The sequence below is a fragment of the Rutilus rutilus genome (assembly GCF_951802725.1).
Source record: "Rutilus rutilus genome assembly, chromosome: 12".
NCBI lineage: Eukaryota > Metazoa > Chordata > Actinopteri > Cypriniformes > Leuciscidae > Rutilus > Rutilus rutilus.
The window spans coordinates 11,960,964-11,982,407 of NC_140217.1; the positions used below are offsets into that span (position 1 = coordinate 11,960,964).

Genomic DNA, 21,444 nt, shown 5'->3' on the forward strand with positions numbered 1-21,444 from the left:
ATTAATGCACTGTGAACTAATATGAACAGCTTTATTTTTTATTAATTAAAGATTAATAAATACTGTAACATGTTTTGTTCATTGTTAGTTCATGTTACTTAATGCATTAACTAACGAACCTTATTGTAACGTATTGCCAATTATTTTAAAGTGCTGTTAATGTTTTTGATTCATGTTTTACAATTTGAATGTACTTGTATGCAGTTTCTTTTAGCTATACATTTATGAATTTAACATAATAAATATTCATTGCTAATAAGGAAAAAAAATCGAAGTTATTTGTTTGTGTGTATTTTGTTCCACAATTAATTATCTATATATTTTGTTGATAAATTGAGTCACAAGCAAACATTTTTTATTCTGGGAACATTTTGTATGGGCCATTTTATCTGGAATTTCTCTACTGCCCTCTACTGGGCATTAAGGGGTAATAAAATATGCACTAAGACATTTAGTAAATTAACATTATTTTCATACATTGCCTAATGACATGGATGATTTCAAATTTATATATATATATATATATATACAGTTGTGTTCAAAATAATAGCAGTCCAACATCACTAACCAGATCAATCACTATTTTTGGTAGAAATTATATTTCTACATGGCAAATAATTTACTAGTAGGTGTAGTAGAATAATAGAAAAACAACAGACCCAACAGTCATGACATGTATGCTGCTAATTCTATATAATTGAATCATTAATTGAAAGGGGTGTGTTCAAAATAATAGCAGTGTGGAGTTCAATTAGTGAGGTTAATTATTCTGTGAAAAAACTAGTGTCAATAAGTGGCCCTTATTTAAGAACGAAGGCAGTACTGGACTGTACATGGTGATTATAGTGCATTTCTCTCTGAAGATCTGAATAAAATGGGCCGTTCCAAACATTGTTCAGAAGAACAGCGTACTTTGATTAAAAAGTTGATTGGAGAGGGGAAAACTTATAAAGAAGTGCAGAAAATGATAGGCTGCTCAGCTAAAATGATATCAAATGCTTTAAAATGGCAACCAAAACCAGAAAGACGTGGAAGAAAACGGAAAACTACCATTCGAATGGATCGAAGAATAGCCAAAATGGCAAAGACTCAGCCAATGATCAGCTCCAGGGTGATCAAAGAAGATCTAAAGTTACCCGTGAGTACTGCAACAATTAGAAGACGCCTATGTGAAGCCAAGCTATCAGCAAGAAGCCCCCGGAAAGTCCCATTGTTGAAAAAAAGACATGTGCTAAAGAGAATACAATTTGCCAAAGACCACATTGACTGGCCTAAAGAGAAATGGCGCAATATTTTGTGGACTGATGAAAGTAAGATTGTTCTTTTTGGGTCTAGGGGCCGCAGACAGTTTGTCAGACGACCCCCAAACACTGAATTCAAGCCACAGTACACTGTGAAGACTGTGAAGCATGGTGGCACAAGCATCATGATATGGGGATGTTTCTCATACCATGGTGTTGGGCCTATTTATCGTATACCACGGATCATGGATCAGTTTGAGTACATCAAAATACTTAAAGAGGTCATGTTGCCTTATGCCGAAGAGGAAATGCCCTTGAAATGGGTGTTTCAACAAGACAACGACCCGAAACACACCAGTAAGCGAGCAGCATCTTGGTTCCAGACCAACAAGATTAACGTAATGGAGTGGCCAGCCCAATCCCCGGACCTTAATCCAATAGAAAACCTGTGGGGTGACATCAAAAATGCTGTTTTTGAGGCAAAACCAAGAAATGCAGAAGAACTGTGGTCTATAGTGCGATCGTCCTGGGCTGGAATACCTGTTCACAGGTGCCAGAAGTTGGTCGACTCCATGCAACACAGATGTGAAGCAGTTCTCAGAAACCGTGGTTATACAACTAAATATTAGTTCAGTGATTCACAAGAAAGCTAAATCTTCAAGCATTTTTCAGTTTATACAGTAAATGTTTGACTTTGTTAAGAAAAATGCAGACACTGCTATTTTTTTGAACAGCCTAATATTCCCTTTTCTTCACTTTCTATAAAGTAATAACAAATTTGATAAAAAAAAATTCTTGTTTTGATCTTGAATAGAATGTGCAGTGTTCCCAATGCATTTTTGTGTATTTAAATAAAAGTTATTATTAGGATTTTGAGCTTTACTCACTTTTTTAAACACACTGCTATTATTTTGAACACAACTGTATATATATATATATATATATATATAAAAAGGCTAAATGTTAAATGTGTTAGTATATGCAATTATGCAATGTGAAAACATTAAAATGAATAATTTGTACAAATCTTAAATATTTCATACCAAAAGAAATGCACAGATCCACAAAATGTGAACAGGTTATTTTGATTTTATTTGAGAAAACCTCTACAGAAAAATACTTGTAAAAGCAAAAAATAGCAGCACTAGAAGATCATACTTATTCAGTATCCAACATCAGAGCACACAACATCTAAAACCAAATATAAAACATATACCTTAAAGATGTTAATTCCACACACAAAATACTCGCACAACCCTGTTTTGATTTCAAATTTCCACAATACTATACAACAAGACTGAAAATAAACAAAAAATAAATAAAAAACAACTTAAAAGTACATTTGTTACAATGTTCGCACAATCATGACTGAATTTTTTAGTCCATCAAGACAATCGTATGTTATTGCTTTAACATTTAATATGTTATTTTTAAAAGAAGGCTGAATAGGTATGAAAATATTTCTAATGACAGTGTTACTGCATGTAACTTATGCACTGCATATTTCTAAAATATCTTTCTACTGTATAATTTTTCTGTAAAGCTAGACCCTAGATAAAGATTTATAGATCTTTGCCGGTATTTGCAAATACGGTACAATGGATGGTGCATGGTCATGGTAAATGATGTCGCTGTTTAGTGTAGTCAATTGAATATTGTATATATACAAATTGTTAAAACTGAATCTTTTCAAACGATCTGATCTTGAAACAATCTGGTGTTCAAACGAAATGAAAATGAATCTGTAAATGAAGAAATGTTTTTTAAAAAATAGTGTATTAAACAAAACATAGATGGGATGTTCAACAAAACGTGTAGTTTTTGTATGGAGAAACGTAATAATTTAAGTCTAGCAGCATACATTGATAAACTGTTGCAATATTATACAACAGTTAGTGTTCCAGTCCTCAAATGATTAATCAAGTGACTGTTTTTGATTGAGTCCTTGAATCATTCTCTCTTTTCAATGGTTCAGTCCAGAACAAAACACAACCACTGAGTTGCACAAAGATGTGCACAGGATAATTCTGCTGTGGCTTCATTTGGAATGATTTTCCTAGAATAGACAAAAAGTAACTAAAACGTTACATCTCTCTTTCTTTACAAAAACAATCTGAATCAAAAAGGCTTTGGGTGCTTTTCCTTTTTTTTTGTGCATCCTCCCTTTCTTTCCTCATGTCCCAGCTCCACCCCACTTAGGATCCAAGGGAACGAAACAAGAAAAGAGGACGAAGAATCGAAGGAAATATTTCAAATTGGAATATTCTTGATCCCTCGAGGGTCACCAGCTGCGCTTAAGGGATCTGCCCTCATGCTGTTGAAGTTTGGTTTTTTCAGAAATTCATTAAGAAATAATCATAATAATAATAATAATAATAATAATAATAATAATAATAAAGTAAGATGCCTTGTAGAAATATGTGAGATGTATGGTTTGTTTAAACTGCAAAGTCGACATGAAATCAAAATGGACCCTATTTACTTTGTTAGCGCATATTACTAGTCTTGTGGTGAACAATTAATCGGTGCAAGTTAATACGCAGAAAAAAATTGTTTGCAGTGGTAATCTTTAATCAAAATCTGAAAAGTTACTTCCGATCTGGAATGGCGTTCCTTTTCTGATGACGTCACTTTGACGGCTTGGGTTGAAAACGCTTAACCACTCCCCTCAAACCTTTAGCCTGCTATGAGCGAGACATGGAGAGGAGGAGCGCTGAAGTAAAACCCTGCCCTCTGTTCAATATTATGTTTCACTTGGAAATACGTCACAACACTGGAGAAAAGTTTCAGCATAGGATAGACCGGACAACAGCAGGCTGACAAAAGAGCTGTCTGTGCGCCAGCTTGATGTGATGTGATGTGATGTGATGACAAAGAAACATTTTATACAGTCAATGAAGGCCAAATAGTGGTTTTTTGATGGTAGGCAAAAACTGGGTATAATTGTTCAAAATCTTGTTTGAGCCAAACATTTTATGAATTTGCAGTGAACGTGAATTAATTCTGCACACGTGTAAGAAAGTTGAGATGGCAGATTCAAACTTGTGCTTGCATCCATAACGTGATTGTATGCGCTGCGCTAACAGTCTGACTAGTATTAGCCCAAATCTTGTGACTAAAGCCGGGTTTTCACCGCAGGAACTAGGGTCTAAATGAAGTTCTGGGTAAAAGTTTCCGCACAGAAACTTGCTTGCGAGGTAGTACTTTTTCAAAGTTCCGGGGCCTCATTTATAACCGTTGCGTACACACAAAACAGGCCCTGAAAGAGGCGTACGCCGTAAGTTGTGATTTATAAAAACAAACTTGACGGGAAAATGTACGCACCTGCACGCAAACTCTGACCCATGCGTACGAACGTTTTGGAGATTGAGCAGTTTGGCGACACCGATGGTGAGCTGGAGTTAAATGTCTTTTTGGTCACTTTTAGACAGAAAATCTAAAGAAAATTAAACATATACAGAAAGATAATACAAATATAATTTCACTCACCAAGCCTGTCACTTGAAGCAAATATCCATCCCTTCTTAAATGTCCGCGCCAGCGAGCGCGTTGGGCCGTTTAGTGAAACTGACGCAAATAACAGTTTAAATAAATAAAATAATGATTTAAACTATGTTTTACTTCTGATATAAACATTTTGATTAAATATGCCATTCAAATTAATGGAGTTAAACACTTAAACATGAAATCCTTACTGAGAAGTTACAACATTTTTTATATTCAATCAATAGAAATATTTGTTGTGGATGCGATTGTTTTTGAACACTTTTCCTGTGGCGTGCTTTAATGTTTTAACCACAGAGATAATTGCTTATCATGATAATACCAGATTGTCTGAGAAAATAGTTTCGTGCAAATAATGCCCAAGGCCTATCTGTTTCCATTAAAAATATAAATCAATTAAAAATACAATTCGGCCAGTGGAAAAGATTGAGAAAAACTTTCTCTGAAATGTATTTTACACTATTTGATTTATGTAGGCTATTCAAAAACAAGGCAAGGATAGGCAACTACTTGATTTTTATTAATGTAATGTGTCTTGTACCGTTAAACGTTATCACGCGGATGAATAATCATATGCAAATAATATGCAGATGAGGATCTGCATAGTAAAACTAGGCGTTGTAAGCTCCATATATGGTTATTTCGGGGAGGAGACGCATGTGCGCACAATCTTCCGCTGAATGGGATTTATAAAGTGAATTCTGAGCAGGTTCTGGCGTACGAACGGTTTTATAAGTCTGAATATTTTTTTGCGTACGCCATTTTTGGCTTTCGGGCGCACGTACACTTTTAGTAAGGTTCCTACGCACAGTTTTGTAAATGAGACCCCAGGTACTTTCGGAGATGGGTCTTGGGCACTGAACATGCTGATTGGTTGAGTTCATGCCGCATTTGGATTGGTTGACTCCACGCACCATTTCATTTCAACCACCATTTTTAAAAATCTGTTGCGGTGCGCGCAGTCACCGGACTAATTTGCCTAATCTTCACGGTACTTAACCGTGGTGGAAATGCAGATAGCAGCAGGTCTGGGGGGAAAAAGTTAATGGGACACATTGTTCCGGGTAAATTCGGTGGAAACGCGGCTTAAAATGATAATTCATTACAGCCATTCTGGACTAGAAATTCAATTGTAAAACGGATAGTTCTGGTCCTTGATTCTGATTGGTTGAGCCGCGTTTGAAGTCGTTGTAAATAGGCCTGTCGGTACACGATCCGTTCCACCTGCACGATCCGTTCTACGCATGCGTATAATGGGATTTTAGCAATATTGCGATTATGCTTTACCTCATGTAAACACAATACTTAATAATGTGATAAGCTCATAATGGCATTAACTATAATCGTATTAAAACAGGTGGCGTACGCCGTGTTTAACCATGTAAACACTTGAATCGCACTAACTGAAGTGCGCGTGTTTTTGTCACGCACCTTAAGCGCGTATTCATTTTAAACTTGACATTAGGAAGTTTTCCCTGAACTCTGTCAACATGACTCACTGTCAGCAGTCTGCCTTCATCCAGAAACAGCTCAAATAAAGTGACAGCAGTGTATAAAACTGTTACAGGCACCGACATAATATTTCTGTCTTCATCACGGCACAGAATAACAAAATACGTCCATAATAACCCGTTTGTTATTTAACGTACGTAATTACGCGCATGCGTGAAACCAGAGCCCGTCTACGGAGAGCCTGCCCACTCCCTATTAAGCCCTATTGTACCAAATTTGGTTGTAGTACCACCAGAGTTCCACTGGGGGGCGATCGCCATGAGTGCAAAATGAATGGGAGTCAATGGGGCTAGACAGCTAAATTTGTCTCTTTCACCCGATTGCCGTTGAGAAATCTCAGATCTGATTGTAGATTTTGCAAGTTCAACATGGGTTTTAGGTCGAAAGTTGAATGAACGAGTACTTATGTCCTTTCGATTTCTTACAGGTTGAGTTGTTGTTGCCCATAACACGCTAGCATTCTGCTAATGACGTCAGCATTCTGACGTCATTGACATTTTGAAAGACTTTTTAAAGCAAATAAGTGACTCTAAAAAATCTAACACCCAGCAATGTGTAATTTCTTTGCATCTCCTTTCGAATACAACATTCAAATTACTAGACAAAAAATTATATCCTGAGAAAAGTGGATTTTGAGGGGTATACCGCCATTGACCTCCATTCATTCTGCACTCGTCCTGTGAGCGCCCTCATATGGAATCAGAGTGGAACTGCAACCAGTTCAGAAGCCGGAAGTGTAGTGAGAGTGAAACTTCTCGTCATATTAGACATTCTCTGGTGAAACGGATCGTGCAGGTGGAACGTCACGAAAAAATTGAAGACCGGAAGTACGTCTTTTAGTAGGGATACGGCTCTTCCGGTTAGCTTTTTACAATGGTGGAGTCCGATAGATACCGCTGGACCAAATCTCTCCGCAACCTGCCTGAAGTCAAATATGACGATGTGGTTCGGATGGTAAATGAAAACTCTCAAGTGGAAAAAGCGTGTAAGCTGAGGTATGGCTGTCTACGTCCTGACGCAGAGCAACCCGGTACACTACAACAACAGCAGCGGGCCATTCGCCAGTAAGGTAAACGTTTCTATGGTAACAGCGAGTTGGACCAATCAGCAGACGTTGCTGCTACGCTTAGGATTGTGGGTAGTGTATTTTTTTTTTTTTCATAAGATCGCGGATAAAACATGTTTTTCTTAAAACAAGGTTGATTTCATACGAACTTATAGCTTCTACAAGAGCAAAAACCTTCGTTTCACAACCTCATAGCTTGTGGTCAGTCTACCTCGGCTGGTTTAGACATTATGGCTGATCATCTAAATCCTTATCGAGAAATAGGCCTACTGTTGACCAGAAGTTCTGAATCCCTACTCCACGTTCAGGAAGCAGGAAGTGTGACATAGGCCTATTACTCAAACATACACCTCTGACCGCATTACATAGTATTACTGCGTGTCGCTACTCGATCCGTACCGGTAACACGATCTGTAATGCGCATGTGCGAGAACGAAGTTTTTCTGCCACTTCCTGTCATCGTGAATGTTTTTACGACAACGTCTCTGTCACTACTCGATCCGTACTTTACTGTCACGATTTGTACTGTACTGTCCTGCATGTGCGAAATAAACATAAATAAAAAGGATAAATAAAAGTAATAAAAGTCAGTTAAGGGGCTTCAGTTACGATACGGATCGTGTAGTGTCGAACAACAACTGCCGTAAATGGTTTCGACATCAGACAGGAAGGAGACGCGTTCTCGCACATGCGCAGTACAGATCGTGTTTCCGGTACGGATCGAGTAGTGACACTGCGCATTGCACAACTGCCGTTTGTGATTCTTTGTTGCTGCATGTGTTGCTTGGCAACCTCTTTGGAACTACATAGAGATAGAGCGCATTTAGGCCACTACATTTCCCCCTTGGTGGGCGTGGTCTTCAGATTATGACGCGTTGCGCTCTGTCTCTATTGCTTGGCGGAGGAATAAATGTGCTATAACGTTATATTTGTTGTTGCTGGTGCTTATTTTATGAATAAAATAAATATTTCATTTCATGTAACAGCCATAAAATAAGGCATCATAATGGTTTCCTTTAAATAAGTGCATTTTCTTCTACACAATCTGTGACTGACAATGGCCACTTACAGTGTATAATTGTGAACTAAGTAATAAGAATCATAATTATCAGTGATTATAATCTAGAAAGCTGGATCAATCAAGTATGACTGATTTGGAAATGCTGCTAATCTTTTTTTTTTATCAATTTTTTTCTGTTCAGTTGGACAGAGGTTTATTCCATAACCTTGCGTTTCATCCCACTGGAACGGACTCTGTTGTGGGTAATTCATTCTGTCCTCCAGATCTCCTTCTTTTGAACAGTTTATACAGCCCAGCAATGAAGAATATCACTGCTACTGCAGCAAAGTAACTGGCATAGATCATAAACTGTGGAAAACAGAAAATTGCACAGGATATTAGCAGCTTTCATTAGTGATGCAAAAGCATTATTACTCGCTCGGCTGGATTCATGTTGTACTTTACCTGTAGAAAAACGTCCAGGCCCAGTCCGGCAGAATCTACTACAATCACTGTAAGAAGCGTCTGCAGTAAGAGTGCAATGAAAGTGTTTACTCCAAAAACCAAAGCATATCGTTTCATGCTTAAGTTAGCAGCAATCTGATACCTGCAATATAAAAAAGACAAATTAATTTGATCTTTCCCAACATCGATTTGAAGTGTTATGCATTTAAATATTTTACAAGGATTTTTTTTAAAGAGTAGACTTTTAAAGAAAAGAAAGTATTGTCAGGGTCCAAGTGCACATGGACAACTCGACTGAAACAGCCAAACGAATTTCAGATAAATGAGCGGAAAGACTACAGTTTAGAAGGTAACATCGCTAATTCAAAACTCACTTCAGATTTAAACATGATTATTTGGAGTACTGCAGCAACAAGATTGTGCACAAATTTAACAAACACTGACAAAATATAGATGGAAATGGAACCAATGAATGAGTTTGGGCTCTCTGTGATTTAGGAATGCAGAAACAGTGTTTATTCATTTAGCCCATCTTCCAGAGAGTAAATATGCACTTGCTTTGTAATTAATTCTTTCAATCATGCAATCAAATGAATCAAGAGTTTTGGAGTTTTTGTTCATTTTGCTGTTGTTACGCCCAGAGCCGTAAGGGTTTGTTGTTGTGCCCAGGCTGTGCTCTGTATTCTCTCTTTGACTGTTTAACTCCACTCTAACTTCCCTAAGTACTTCCCCTCAGAAGAATCCTCAACGGCATTTTGAAGTGTGTTAAACTTCGTAAAGTGGCTGAGGGACGTTTATATGGACACACTCGACCCTTTGATTTTGACAGAGGTTGCGAGTCTACTCAATGTACACTTTAAGCAGAACCATAGACCACAATGCACCATGGTTGGGACATCACAGCAGATCGCGCTTAAATTTACCACCACCCCACACAACTCTAGTGTATTGACATTCTATTGTATTGACAGTTATTTTGACATTTAACCGCATTTCATACTTGTAGCTACCTTAGGCTGACTCTTTTTTTTACACAATTATAGTTCGTTTTAATCTTCGATTTTCGATTATATAAATATATTGAATCCATATCTCCACAGCAGATTCCAAGTGATCAAGGGCTTAAGAGCGTTACATTAAAAACCCATTGCAAGGGTTCAGCCTGTAGTGGACACACATGTAACGCAAGCAATGACGTACATCCAAGTGAACGTAATATTGTGATATTGTGTGATATTTTGAAGAATATGGGTAACCAAACAGTTAATGGGGCCTCATTGACTTCAATAGTAGGGAAAAAAAATACTATGAAAGTCAATGGTGCCCATCAACTGTTTGGTTACTGGCATTCTTAAAAATATCTTCTTTTGTGTTCAACAGAAAAAAGAAATTCATACAGGTTTGGAACAAATTGAGGGTGAGTAAATGACAGAATTTTAAATTTTGGGTGAACTATCCCTTTAAATTTACTCACCCCAATGCCATCCAAGATGTCCATGTCTTTCTTTCTTCAGTGGAAAAGAAATTAAGTTTTTTGAGGAAAATATTTCAATGGCAACCAGAATGTTGAAGTTTAAATCAATGTCGTTTCAAAGGGCTCTGCACGATCCCAGTCGAGAAATAAGGGTCTTATCTAGCGAAACGATCTGTCATTTAAAAAAAAAAAAAACTTTTTAACCACAATTGTTCATCTTGTTTTTTTTTTTGTTTTTTTTTACGAACTTTATTATGAGCAATACACAGTACAATAGGTACAGAGACAATTGTTCATCTTGTGCTGGTCTGTGATACACCACATATTACGTCATCACGTTGGAAAGGTCACGAGTCACGTCATCTTACTAAGTTATTTGTCTGTGTACTCCGGTTCAAAAAGGTAGGGCGAAAAATTCCATCTCATTTTCTCCTCCAACTTCAAAATCGTCCAACATCTTCGTTTTAATTTATTATTATTTTCTTCTTTTTTTTGTGACCTTTCCAACGTGATGACGTAATACGTGGTGCGTCGCAGACCAGCAGAAGACGAACAATTGTGGTTAAAAAGTATATACATTTTTATTTTTTTTAGAAAATGACCGAACGTTTCGCTAGATAACACCCTTATTTCTCGACTGGGATCATGCAGAGCCCTTTGAAGCACTTACGAGCCCTTTGAAACGGCATTAATTTGAACTTCAACATTTTGGTTGCCATTTAAGTGTGTAGAAAAATCCTGAAATGTTTTCCGCAAAATACTATGGGTGGAGTAAATTATCAGGAAATTTTCCTTTTGCGGTGAACTAATCCTTTAACAGACAGCTCTGTTGCTTAGTTGCATGCATTCTGTCACTGTTTAAACTGCCCAGTCAATCATCTTGACAGTTAAAATCCTCCACATTAAAATACATTTAATTTCCTCCTGTTTAGGAGAGAAATGTTGTAGCACGTTGATCTACCAACCATGGGTCTTTCATGCAGACTCTCCTCATGTGTTTTCATAATGATGCATTTAAAAGTTAACGACTAAACACATTCTTTACAAAAGATCACAATGCTGTTGCAAATGTGGATAACATTAAGCAAACATCTTTTCGTCAGGTTAGATACTGATTATTAAAGGGATAGTTCATCAAAGGTCTTACGGGTTTGGAACGACATGAGGGTGAGTAATTAATGACAGAATTTTCATTTTTGGGTGAACTGACCCTTTAAACACTCAAACCCCTTTATCTAAACCTCTCTACTTAACTAACAACACGCAATGGGGTTGTGGGCAATATTAGCCGTTACAATGTGCATGGATCTGCACTTCGGATTCTAACCGGAAAGAGTAACGTTAGACAATCCGGGTATCTTTGGAATACTCATTTCTCCTTTTTTTCTTTCGCTGTCATAAGTTCTTAGAACGTTGTGGTCCGAACAAAATGTACCTTCACAAAATTAAAAGTTATCCAGCGTAAAGCTGATTTCTAAAGAAAATGTATACATATTGACAGCTTTACTTACGTTGCTATGGTGATAAGCAGCATGTAGGTAGCTCTGAAGATAACATAAGCAGTGTAGCAAACCCAAATATTCCTGATGGTGTCCATGAGGCACACACACACTGCAATTACCACAGAGAAAATGCAGAGAGCAAGTTCTCCCCACACTGCCCAGGACACTTTCACAAAGCTTACAACAAATGCAGCAAAAGCACCTAGCGGGAGAAACATAAGTCATTAAAAGTGCCCATATTATGCTAATTTCCAAGTTCATCATTTTATTTTTGGGGTCTACTAGAACAGTGGTTCCCAATTCCAGTCCTCGTGACCCACTGCTCTGCACATTTTGTAGGTCTCTCTTATCTGACACACTCAGTTCAGTTCATGGAGTCTCTCCTAATGAGCTGATGATCTGGTTCAGGTGTGTTAAATAAGGGAGACATACAAAATGTGCAGAGCAGTGGGTCACGAGGACTGGAATTGGGAACCACTGTACTAGAATAGATTTACATGATTTAAAGGTGGGGTAGGCAAAATCCAGCCAAAAGTCGTCATATGAATGTAGCTTGAAATGGATTTATAAAAATCAGATCATGTTATTTTTTTCCGTTCACACTTGCTAAATATGATCGGATTCCAATTGGCTATGCACAAAAATCGGATTTGGACTGATAGTCTAAACAAGGCTATAGTGAAATCACTTTCCCAACTGTTCTTTGAGGACAGGCCAAATTAGCCAGTAGTCAGGCATTTTGCAAATGTGTAACATGTTTATGTAGCTAATGGAAATAATATCAGGACTGCAAACAAGGAGTTTCAGACAAGCTAAACTCTACAGGGCTGTGGCCCTCCAGGAAGAAAATTAAAAATAAAAAGCATAATAGGTGCCCTATTATTGGGAATCAATTTATACAATTGTGCATCTATTGTTATTTGATTGTTGAATTTGTGTTGATAATTATGAAAATGCTGGCAACAGAGAACGCATAAAAGTAATTTTAGAATGAGCTTATAATAAAATGAATTATAAACCGATTACCATACCAAGCAAGGTAGAAATGGTCTCCACATATCCATTGTAGATCTCAAACTCATTGGAAGGCAAGATTTTCTCCCAAAGTGCTTGAGTGTAATTAATCACCTGGAAGTAACCACATGTGGACAAAGCCCACCACACTGACCAGGCCAGTAGGGTAGAGGAGGAGTAACACTGCAGGAAGTCTGCCCAGAGTATTTTTAACACTTCCAGTAATCTACTACTGCTAGTGTTGTCCCTGAGAGTCTAAAAAAAACAAAAAAAAACAAACAAATGAGTCAAATCAGGTCATAACCATGCATATGACTGTGAACATATCAGTATCTGCAAATATTAGCTTTTTTTAATGTTAAAAAAAAAAGAACATTCAGTTATCATTTAAAGACTTAGGTTAAACTTTTTCTAAGTTTGGGTTATCTGGACTATCAATGGAGGGACAGAATGAAACCTCTAAGGATTCAATAAAAATATCTTAATTTGTGTTTCAAAGATGAACCAAAATCTTTTGAGTTTGGAACAACATCAGAGTGAGTAAATTAAAGAATTTGCATTTTTGGGTGAACTATTCCTTTAATAGTAGCAGGTAATACTAGGGCTCATTGTGTTCAAAGATCAGATGTAAGCCTATGATGCATAATAAATATAATATTATTATAACATAATATACAATAATTACATCATACTAGATATCAGTCATAACAACAGAATAATGATCTGAATTCAATTCAATTCACATTTATTTGTATAGTGCTTTTCACAATACACACCATTTCAAAGCAGCTTTACAGAAAATGCATATTTTGAGTCCACATTACAATTTAGAGTGTTCTGTTATCAGAGGTAACTGTCTAAGTTATGTATTTCAGGAATGTACATATACAAAATCACAGTTAGCCAAAAATGTATTATTTTTAAACAATGTAATAATTTAAGACAGAAACATTGAAGTAATGAATACTTGTTCATTAATTTAAAAGTAGCCTATATGTTTTTGATTAACATAGTATAATCAAACATTTTGGAAGAGCATACAAATAAACCGGACACATTTTTAAAATTGTATTATCATTACATAAAAACTAGTCTACTCACCGTTCTTTCATCTGCACTAAGCTGCATTTTGGACTCTGGATCCTCTGGCTTCTCGATCAGCTGACCACAGTTCATGGGTTCCAGTACTGCTTCATCCTGAGAGCTGCGCTCTCTCTCATGAAAGAACAGGCTCTTACCGGGCATGGGTAGGAACCAAGGGGCAACAAAAGCTATGCAGGAAGACACCAGAGTGATGACGCTCAAGTAAAGAAGAGGTACCTGGGCTACAGACACCAGAATCTGTCCCACGAGTGAGCCAATGGCCGAGCCCAACAGTGTGACGCTGCGACAAAAACCAGTCACCCTCTGATAATGAGACGGCTCCACAACACTGTAGATATAGGAGTAGTACGCAACTTCAGTGGCAGAGGCCAAACCGAAAAAGAACTCCAATAACTGCATGGCCCGCACACCCTGGGCCTTCATGAGCATAGCATATGTCACTATGAAGCTGGCCGCCTGGAGAATAAGCACAGGCTTGTAGCGAAGGTAATCCGTGACCAGGAAAACAGGAAAAAGCAGGACAAGGTAGGAATATGTCCATAATGGATAGATCTCATTCACAACCTGTGATAAAAGTTAAAGTAGTTAGAAGAGTCAATAATACATTAGGCAACATTTGAAAAAGTTCAAAGTTGTCGCAAGACAAGAACGGGTTTTGTTCAAAATTCATGAAAGGTTTTGATCCACTTCAAATGGTGTACTGTAGATAACAGTGTTTATGGTGAAAAAAAAGATTGTTTTAAAATCTAGCTTAAAACACGTGCCACGTCTTAAATCGAACACCAAAAAATGTAATGTGGTGTAACCATTCAATAAAAAGTAGTAACATATTTTCCTTACAATACATGTGAGTGTACACATTTTAATGAAGTAAATTTAAATACAACATAACAGTAACATCTTTTTTTATTTTTTATTAAAGAATATAATTCATTTCGGGGACATTTTACAACCTGAACTAATTAAGTTTATTGATATTGTACTTAAGATTATTATTATTATTATACTAAATTTCTCCTCCTAAACTGTTCAAGCTACGTCCACCAAACTCAGAATATACCTTCAAATTGTTCTGACTCGAGTTGCTTCATCTTTTTAGACTGATAGGACTTACGGTTTTCCCAAAATTGCTGATCAAAACTCTCAAAAATCCCATAGACTCTATTCAAACTTCAACTGTCTAAATTCAAATTTTTACGGCTGGAGAGGCCCATTAGACTCCATTAACTGCCATTCTATGTACTATTTCTAATCAATCTAGACTCATTTGAGCTTCCATTCTATGTAATATTTCTTATCTATCTATCTATCTATCTATCTATCTATCTATCTATCTATCTATCTATCTATCTATCTATCTATCTATCTATCTATCTATCTATCTATCTATCTATCTATCTATCTATCTATCTATCGCTAGCGGGCGGCCTCGTGTCACCAAGGTCAGATAAATCCCATCACATAGAGCCTCTTTCACCTAGATATCATCATCATATAGAGACTGTGTCTGTTCCCCGAATTTGGAAATCCAAAAAACGTCCAAACCCATCTAAGGTTAAAAATGTAATTGATGTTCAACAAATAAAAAACAGATATAATACAGATGAGCAAATGCTAAAGCTTGGGTTGCTGAATATTGTTAATGATATGATTTCAGATAATAACCTAGATGTGCTGTGTTTGACAGAAACCTGGCTAAAACCAAACGAGTTCACCCCGCAAGATTACTGTTATAAACATGAACCTCGTCTGGAAGGCAAAGGGGGTGGTGTTGCTGTAATTTATGGTAATAGTTTCAAAACCACTAAGAAATCTAGTTTTAAATATACTTCTTTTGAAGGGTTGGTGCTTAATGTAAAAATATATAGTGTGAACGATAAATCACGTTTGAGATTTGTGCTGGCTACTGTATACAGGCCACCAGGGCACCATAAAGATTTTAATCAAAGAATTTGCAGACTTTTTATCAGAATTAATATTGACTGCAGAATAAAGTACTAATTGTTGGTGATTTTAATATACACATAGATAATGAAAAAGATGCATTGGGATTGGCATTTAAAGACATTTTAAACTCTACTGGAGTTAGACAACACGTGTCAGGACCTACTCATTGTCGTAATCATACTCTAGATCTAATATTATCACATGGAATAGATGTTGATGCCGTTGAAATTCTGCAGCAGAGCGATGACATCTCAGATCATTATCTAGTCTCATGTAAATTACATTTAGCCAAGGCTGCAAAGCCGACTCCGTGTTATAAATAAGTTAGACCTATTCACTTCTGCCACTAAAGATTGCTTTATCAATAATCTTCCTAATCAGTTTCATCATCTCAGCATCCCGGATAGCTTAGAAGAACTCGATATTGCAACAGAAACTTTGAACTCTCTCTTTTCCAGCACTTTAGACACAGTTGCTCCGTTGCACTTAAAGAAGATTAAAGAAATTAGTCCAACACCGTGGTACAACGAGCACACTCGGGCCCTTAAGAGAGCAGCCAGAAAAATGGAGCGCAACTGGAAGAAACCAAACTAGAGGTATTTCGGATTTCATGGAGAGAGAGCTCGATTACGTACAGAGAGGCTTTAAAAGCTGCTAGATCTGCTTATTTTTCAAACCTATTAGAATAAAATAAACATAATCCTAGGTATTTATTTGAAACAGTGGCTAAACTAATGAAAAAGAGAGCTTCAAACCCAGAAGTTTCCAAGCAGCACAGTAGTAATGACTTTATGAACGTCTTCACTTATAAGATTGATAATATGAGGGACAAAATTATAACTATGCAACCGTCTATACAGCATCGCATCAGGCAGTGCATTGTAGTTTCCCTGAGGAAAAATTATTCATTTATTGCTATAGGAGAGGAAGAATTTAGCAAACTTGTTAATTCATCTAAATCGACAACATGTATGTTAGACCCTATACCGACTAAGCTACTGAAAGAGATGCTCCCAGAGGTCATAGATCCTCTTCTTAATATAATTAATTCGTCTTTGTCTCTAGGATACGTACCAAAAACCTTTAAGCTGGCTATGATTAAACCGCTTGTTAAAAAAACGCAACTAACAAATTTACCCTTTCTGTCAAAGATACTAGAAAAGGCAGTATCCTCACAACTGTGTTCCTTTCTTGAAAGAAATGATATCTGCGAGGATTTTCAGTCCGGATTTAGACCGTACCATAGTACTGAGACTGCTCTCATTAGAGTCACAAATGATTTGCTCTTATCCGATCGTGGTTGTATCTCTCTATTAGTGTTACTTGATCTTAGTGCTGCATTTGACACCATTGACCACAACATTCCTTTAAATAGACTAGGAAACTATGTTGGCATTAGTGGAATTGCACTAGCATGGTTTAAATCATACTTATCTGACCGTTATCAGTTTGTAGCAGTAAATGAAGAGATGTCTTATCAATCACAAGTTCAGTATGGCGTACCACAAGGCTCAGTACTAGGACCGTTGCTGTTCACTCTGTACATGCTACCATTAGGAGATATCATTAGGAAACATGGAATTAGCTTTCACTGTTATGCTGATGATACTCAGCTGTATATTTCTTCAAAACCTAACGAAACTTACCAATTCACAAAACTAACGGAATGTATAGCTGATATAAAAAATTGGATGACTAGTAATTTCCTACTTTTCCATCTTAAAAATATATCTAAATTACACCATATGCTCTCATTGACAAATGCGGAACAATTAGTTCATGCGTTCATGACATCAAGGCTAGATTATTGTAATGCTCTACTGGGTGGTTGCCCTGCACGCTTAATAAAACTACAGCTAGTTCAAAACGCAGCAGCGCGAGTTCTTACCAGAACCAGGAAGTATGACCATATTAGCCCGGTTCTGTCAACACTGCATTGGCTCCCTATTAAACATCGCATACATTTTAAAATATTGCTGATTACTTACAAAGCACTAAATGGTTTAGCTCCACAGTACTTAAGCGAGCTCTTAACGCATTATAGCCCTTCACGTCTATTGCGATCTCAAAATTCCGGCCAGTTAATAATACCTAGAATATCAAAATCGACTGCTGGCGGTAGATCCTTTTCCTATTTAGCACCAAAACTTTGAAACAATCTTCCTAACATTGTCCGGGAAGCAGACACACTCTGTCAGTTCAAAGCTAGATTAAAGACACATCTCTTTGACCTAGCATTCACATAATACATTATAGACTTCTATAATTCAATGTTAGGCTGCATAGATTAGGTCAGCCGGAACCGGGAACACTTCCCATAAATCCTGATGTACTCGTTACATCATAAGAAGAATGGCATCTACACTAATTTTAGTGTCTTTGTTTATCCCGAGGTTTTCCCGCAACCTGCCGGATCCAGGCCGTATCCAGATCTGACGGAGGACCTTCGCCTGGACCCGATGACAACGCAGTGCTGAAGTGCCAACTAGTTTCTCCCTATGGAGGATCCCTTTTAGCCTGGTAATCCCAAACTCTGCTACTTCGCTTTGCTTCGTAGACAGAGTCTGGAATGGCATAATAGAGAAGTGTTTTCTCTCTCGCGGGGGGCGCTTGTCTGAAGTTTAAAAGACATTGGTTACCCGTAAGCCAATCACATAACGTTTGGTTATGGCGTGTGTTATGCGCATGCTCAGCCGCATCTAACTTCCACTGTAAACACATATGATGCGAAAACAAAACCATCGAGCGAAATACCGGAGTGAACATGGCTGTGTGCGACTTTTGCAGATTATGTGAAGTAAAAATCAACGCATCCACGGTAAAATCAGCGTCTACGTCACGGCTCTCAGCCCGCCCTCTGTTCGTTGATTGGCCCGGCTGTTTTCAGGCCGGAGGCAAACGGAAAGCTATTACGCTGTATCAGACTGACTACAGAAGCGAAATGAAATTGAGCGGAAGTAAGAAGTCTGACGTAGTCAGGCTAGATCCCTTTACCACTCTACAGATAAAGCGTTGTCGGGAAAATTCGTTTCGCGTACCTACCCCGAAGTGACAAAATAAAATAAAATTCTGTATCAAAATTTATAAAAAAAGACCAGTACTTTGTTTAGGCTTGGCTTGTAGGGAATTACAAACCTGCGCACATATATTAAAACGCACATAACTATAGAACCAATTCTTAATGCGCATGTGAACGCCATCAGCGTTTATCACAGGTTCGCGTTTAAAGTCTGTGTAGAGAGAATGGTGTCGTCTTAGCGGCCCCTAATTTAATAACAAATGATCGTTGCGACGGAAGCGAATCAATCAAAACGAACCACTATAAAGCCAGAACAACCTTACCTTAAATTATACGTTTATCTCTGTAAAGCTGCTTTGAAACAATCTACATTGTTAAAACCGCTACATAAATGAAGATGACTTGACTAATCTTCCCTTCTTTCTTTCACTCTCTTTCTTTCTCTCTTTTTCTTTCTTTCTTTCTTTCCCTCTTTCTTTCTCTCTTTTCTCTTTCTCTTGTTTCTCTTTTCTTTCTTTCTCACTTTTCTTTCTTTCTTTCTTTCTAACTAACTAGACCAGTGGTTCCCAATTCCAGTCCTCGTGAGTCGTGACCCCTTGCTCTGCACATTTTGTAGGTCTCTCTTATCTGACACACTCAGTTCAGTTCATGGAGTCTCTCCTAATGAGCTGATGATCTGGTTCAGGTGTGTTAAATAAGGGAGACATACAAAATGTGCAGAGCAGTGGGTCACGAGGACTGGAATTGGGAACCACTGAACTAGACCATTAGAGACCATTAGACTCCATTAGCTGCCATTCTATGTAATATTTCTGATCAATCAAGACTCATTTAAGCTTCCATTCTATCTAATATTTCTAAACTAAAACTATTTCTACTATAAACTAAAACTACTATATATTGAAAACATTCAAACTTTTAAAACTACTAAACTAAAACTTAAACTAATTAAAACTATTCATGCCAACTTAAAGCTTGTCTTCAAACTTTTTTATCTAGTTCTCTCTATGATGTATATATATATATACATAATAGAGAGAACTAGATAAAATTATATATCATCTGCCAAATCAAGGTCATGGTGTGCCACCAACATGGCGGGAAACTTAAAACAGGAAGTGTCCTGTTTTAAGTTTCCCGGTATGTTGGTGGCACACCATGACCTTGATTTGGCAGACAGATAGATAGATAGATAGATAGATAGATAGATAGATAGATAGATAGATAGATAGATATGGATAAAAAATGGATGCAAGCTCACAACCTACAATTAGCATTTCTTCAAAAGACACGCACTCTCTGAAGCCTAAAAACATCTTGTGATTCAGCTTTATTTATTGCAGGATTTTGCTTTGGAAAAGAGATTAAGCTGCTAGGATTAGACAAATAGCCAGTAGATTTCCCATCTAGCTGATGGGAAAAGTTTACTTCCAACACCCAAGTATATTCTTCACATTGTAGAATATGTAGCTGTGTCAAATTAACGCACGTGTTCACATTTATTAATATTTTACCATAATTTATTGTATTTCACTCTCATAAAATCGAGATGCCTCATTTTCTTATTTATTTCTTATTTTTTATTGCTCCATGGTAAAACACAAAACATTTCATTTTCTTCTTTAGATAGTTAAATTCCCATGTGCAAAAGGGAACAGAAAGAAGATAAAATCTTATAATATCTGTCCCCTGTCCATTCTATTCTAGCGGCTTCGATATTGAAATTAGTTGTCGGAGACCTGCCTGCCTGTGCCTACATGTGATGGAATCTTACATCGTTCACCGCCGTAGATGGTTCAGGGCAATTCCACGCAAAACTGTCACATCCATAACGCCAACACAATGCCATGGTATTTAGTTGGCGTTATGGATGTGACAGTTTTGCGCGGAATTGCCCTTCACATGCTTTCATCAGCCTACCTACAGCACTTAACTTACCTCTATCTCCGTCAGGTTTTTGTCAGGTCCCATCAAAAACCGTGTTAGAAAAGGCTCCAGTGGTCTGTGGCTGGAGAAAAATCCATAAATGCACAGTAAAACGGTGGGGCAAAGCCACTGCTCAGACATAATCGCTTGCGCCTATTGACCTTAACACTAAAACGTGGAAGATCTTGGAGCATTTTGCAATAGTTCTCGCTCACCGGTTTGACCCACCATGCGACTTGTTCTTCTTCTTGTAGGATGCCGGTAGTAGACGCTGAGAGCTTTACTGCCCTCCACAGGTCAAAGTTTGCACTAAATTCTCACATACAATATACTGTGTCATGCAAGAACTGAAGAACTGAAGAACTGCCTTGAAGATCAGTTTATGCTTGTCATTGGGTCCAAACAAAGAAAAAAAAAATAGAAAAAAAACTAAACTCCAAGTCCTGCCAGTTTAACAAAGAATATATTTCTTTCTGCCCTATACTTTCTACATTCCAGGAAAACATGCCCTGCCTACTGTCTCAAGACTCCCACATTCACACAAGCCAGTGATAGCGCTTTCCGTTGACACTCCCCACTCAGATAGAGGAGCATCACCAAAGATATTGCTTAAATGGTAGCCTACGACTAATACCAGTGCCAATTTTATATACAAAATAAAGCTACAGGA

At 37.4% G+C, this 21,444-nt stretch overlaps 1 protein-coding gene across 1 annotated transcript; it reads right to left on the reverse strand.

The window, feature by feature from the left end:
* Window positions 1-7,416: 7,416 nt before the first annotated feature.
* Window positions 7,417-21,007, reverse strand: slc19a2 (solute carrier family 19 member 2). The gene is made up of 6 exons (XM_084425924.1): window positions 20,787-21,007; window positions 13,880-14,446; window positions 12,796-13,033; window positions 11,774-11,966; window positions 8,789-8,930; window positions 7,417-8,692 (listed from the first exon to the last, which is right to left on the reverse strand). The coding sequence occupies exons 1-6, from the start codon at window positions 20,913-20,915 to the stop codon at window positions 8,558-8,560; spliced, it is 1,404 nt and encodes a 467-aa protein (XP_084282050.1). The 5' UTR covers window positions 20,916-21,007; the 3' UTR covers window positions 7,417-8,557.
* Window positions 21,008-21,444: the final 437 nt, after the last annotated feature.

What these genes read in the sequence shown, in the direction of transcription:
- slc19a2 (XM_084425924.1), bottom strand. Translation starts at nt 20,915, where the DNA reads ATGTCTGAGCAGTGGCTTTGCCCCACCGTTTTACTGTGCATTTATGGA. An exon ending in AAAACCTGACGGAGATAGAG is followed by an intron (nt 14,447 to 20,786) that starts GTAAGTTAAGTG and finishes CTTTTATCACAG; the next exon opens with GTTGTGAATGAGATCTATCC. An exon ending in GCCTGGACGTTTTTCTACAG is followed by an intron (nt 8,693 to 8,788) that starts GTAAAGTACAAC and finishes TGTTTTCCACAG; the next exon opens with TTTATGATCTATGCCAGTTA.